Below are 1,825 nucleotides of genomic sequence, written 5' to 3'. Positions count from 1 at the left end.
ATGTTACTGCTGGATGTAGTTCTTACATACCAGATAAATCACTTCAGTTTTCTTGTTTCTGTTTTTCAACTGTAGGTTAAATTGGGTGCAGGACACAAGTTTGACAGAGACGTTGAGCTACTGATTTATTACAAAGACGCCCACCAGCCCTCTGCTGTGGTGGAGGCAGGACAGGCCTCTGCCAAACCTGGTGAGAACAGATTAGTTTAGGTATTACTGATTATTAAATGTTAGAGTATCAGAAGGTTTATGTTTTTTTTGTTTGTTTGTTTGTTTTTCCATCTCCAACATGTCCCAGGCTCTCTGATGGGTGATCCAGTGGTGATGGTCAGCCTTTACCCTGAGTTCCCCCAATCAGTGATGTCCTCACTTGCTGCCTGTGGAGAGTTTGTGTTCTTGGTGGATCGATCAGGAAGTATGGGCTGCCCCATGAATAACAGCACACCACAAGAAACTCGTATCAGCAGTGCAAAGGTGTTTATCCATGTTTTACTGGGATAGTTCAAATTACTTTAGAAGGGTTTTTGTTGAGAGTTGATGACTGACAATATCTTACGTCATGTAAGATATTACCAAATGTAATATCTTACAAAATCTAGTATCTTACCTTTTGTAAGATATTACCTTGTTGTTATTTTACTAAAGGTACTACCTTTAGTAATATCTCACAATAGATATTAGTCATCACTTCTTAAGAGACACCTGCTTGTCGAACAAATACATGTCTCTTTGGGCTTTATGAGCCACCGTAGCTGAGGGATCATGGTTAAAATTAGCACGTATCTTTTGCGCTACTTCATGGGGTCTTTGCAGTGAAATTGTACCCGATTTAGCCATTGCAGTTTTTCCCCCAAGCGATCCAAAACAAATTGTGCAAAACAAATCCTCATACTTGTGTCTGACAAAAATAATGTGTGAATATTTCTTAATCACTCACTGACACAAACTACTGTTGCACCTTCAACGATTCTTAAATACATTAATTAATTAAATTGAACTACACCTGTATGTAATTTGTCAAAGCATGTTTCCTTCTCTCTCTAAGTGTGTTCTTTACTTCCTGTCTTTCTTTAGGACACTCTGCTGCTCCTGTTGAAGAGTTTACCAATGGGCTGCTACTTCAACATTTACAGTTTTGGATCCTCCTTTGAACACATCTTTCCGTGAGTGACATCTAACTCCCAATCCTCAACACCCTTTAATAAGTTTTTTTTTATATTTCATTTTTTCTTCTTACTAACCCTTCCACAGAAGATTTCATGTAAAACTGTAACTTGGTGATCATTTTAAGAGATTATAGTACGTTTTGTGGCTTTTGATATTTATCATGATTTCATTTGACATATCTCCTACTTTTCTGGCAGTACGAGTGTGGAGTACAGTGAGAAGACCATGAAGGAGGCTCTGGAAAAAGTTGAAAAAATGGGGTCTAATCTCGGAGGAACAGAAATTCTTCGGCCTCTCAAACACATTTACAGCCAAGCCTGCATTCCCAAACATCCTCGGCAGGTCAGCTGATATTGCACCAAACCTGTTTTGTCATTTTAGTCTTGCATAAACACTGTGGTTGTTCGGAACAACTCCTTGCTCTCCACCCCTTTGTGAAATGTTCAACAAACTGGTTGGTCTTATTTGTCACCTTTTGTTGCTCTTCATCCATGTTAACACCACTTGTGTTGTGTTACTAAAACATCAGAGATAGACTCCTCTCAGACAGATTCTACACAAGATTTTCAGTTCCTGTTTGGATCTGACACGTTTGGTGATTTCTCTTCCTTCAGATGTTTGTCTTCACTGACGGAGAGGTGGGAAACACCAAAGAAGT

At 39.1% G+C, this 1,825-nt stretch overlaps 1 protein-coding gene across 1 annotated transcript in view; it reads left to right on the top strand.

Annotated features, from left to right (window-relative positions):
* The window catches only part of LOC103132711 (von Willebrand factor A domain-containing protein 5A-like), a 9,988-nt gene that overhangs the window by 1,496 nt on the left and 6,667 nt on the right, over window positions 1-1,825 (top strand). The window contains exons 5-9 of the mRNA XM_016667545.1: window positions 76-190; window positions 299-474; window positions 1,075-1,163; window positions 1,365-1,509; window positions 1,782-1,823. Coding sequence (XP_016523031.1) covers window positions 76-190; window positions 299-474; window positions 1,075-1,163; window positions 1,365-1,509; window positions 1,782-1,823 — 567 coding nt within the window. The remainder of the gene's footprint in view (window positions 1-75; window positions 191-298; window positions 475-1,074; window positions 1,164-1,364; window positions 1,510-1,781; window positions 1,824-1,825) is intronic.

Source organism: Poecilia formosa, unplaced genomic scaffold (genome assembly GCF_000485575.1).
Source record: "Poecilia formosa unplaced genomic scaffold, Poecilia_formosa-5.1.2 Scaffold1233, whole genome shotgun sequence".
Lineage (NCBI taxonomy): Eukaryota > Metazoa > Chordata > Actinopteri > Cyprinodontiformes > Poeciliidae > Poecilia > Poecilia formosa.
The sequence above is the reverse complement of the archived record's forward strand: the minus strand, read 5'-3'. Positions and strand labels throughout refer to the sequence as shown.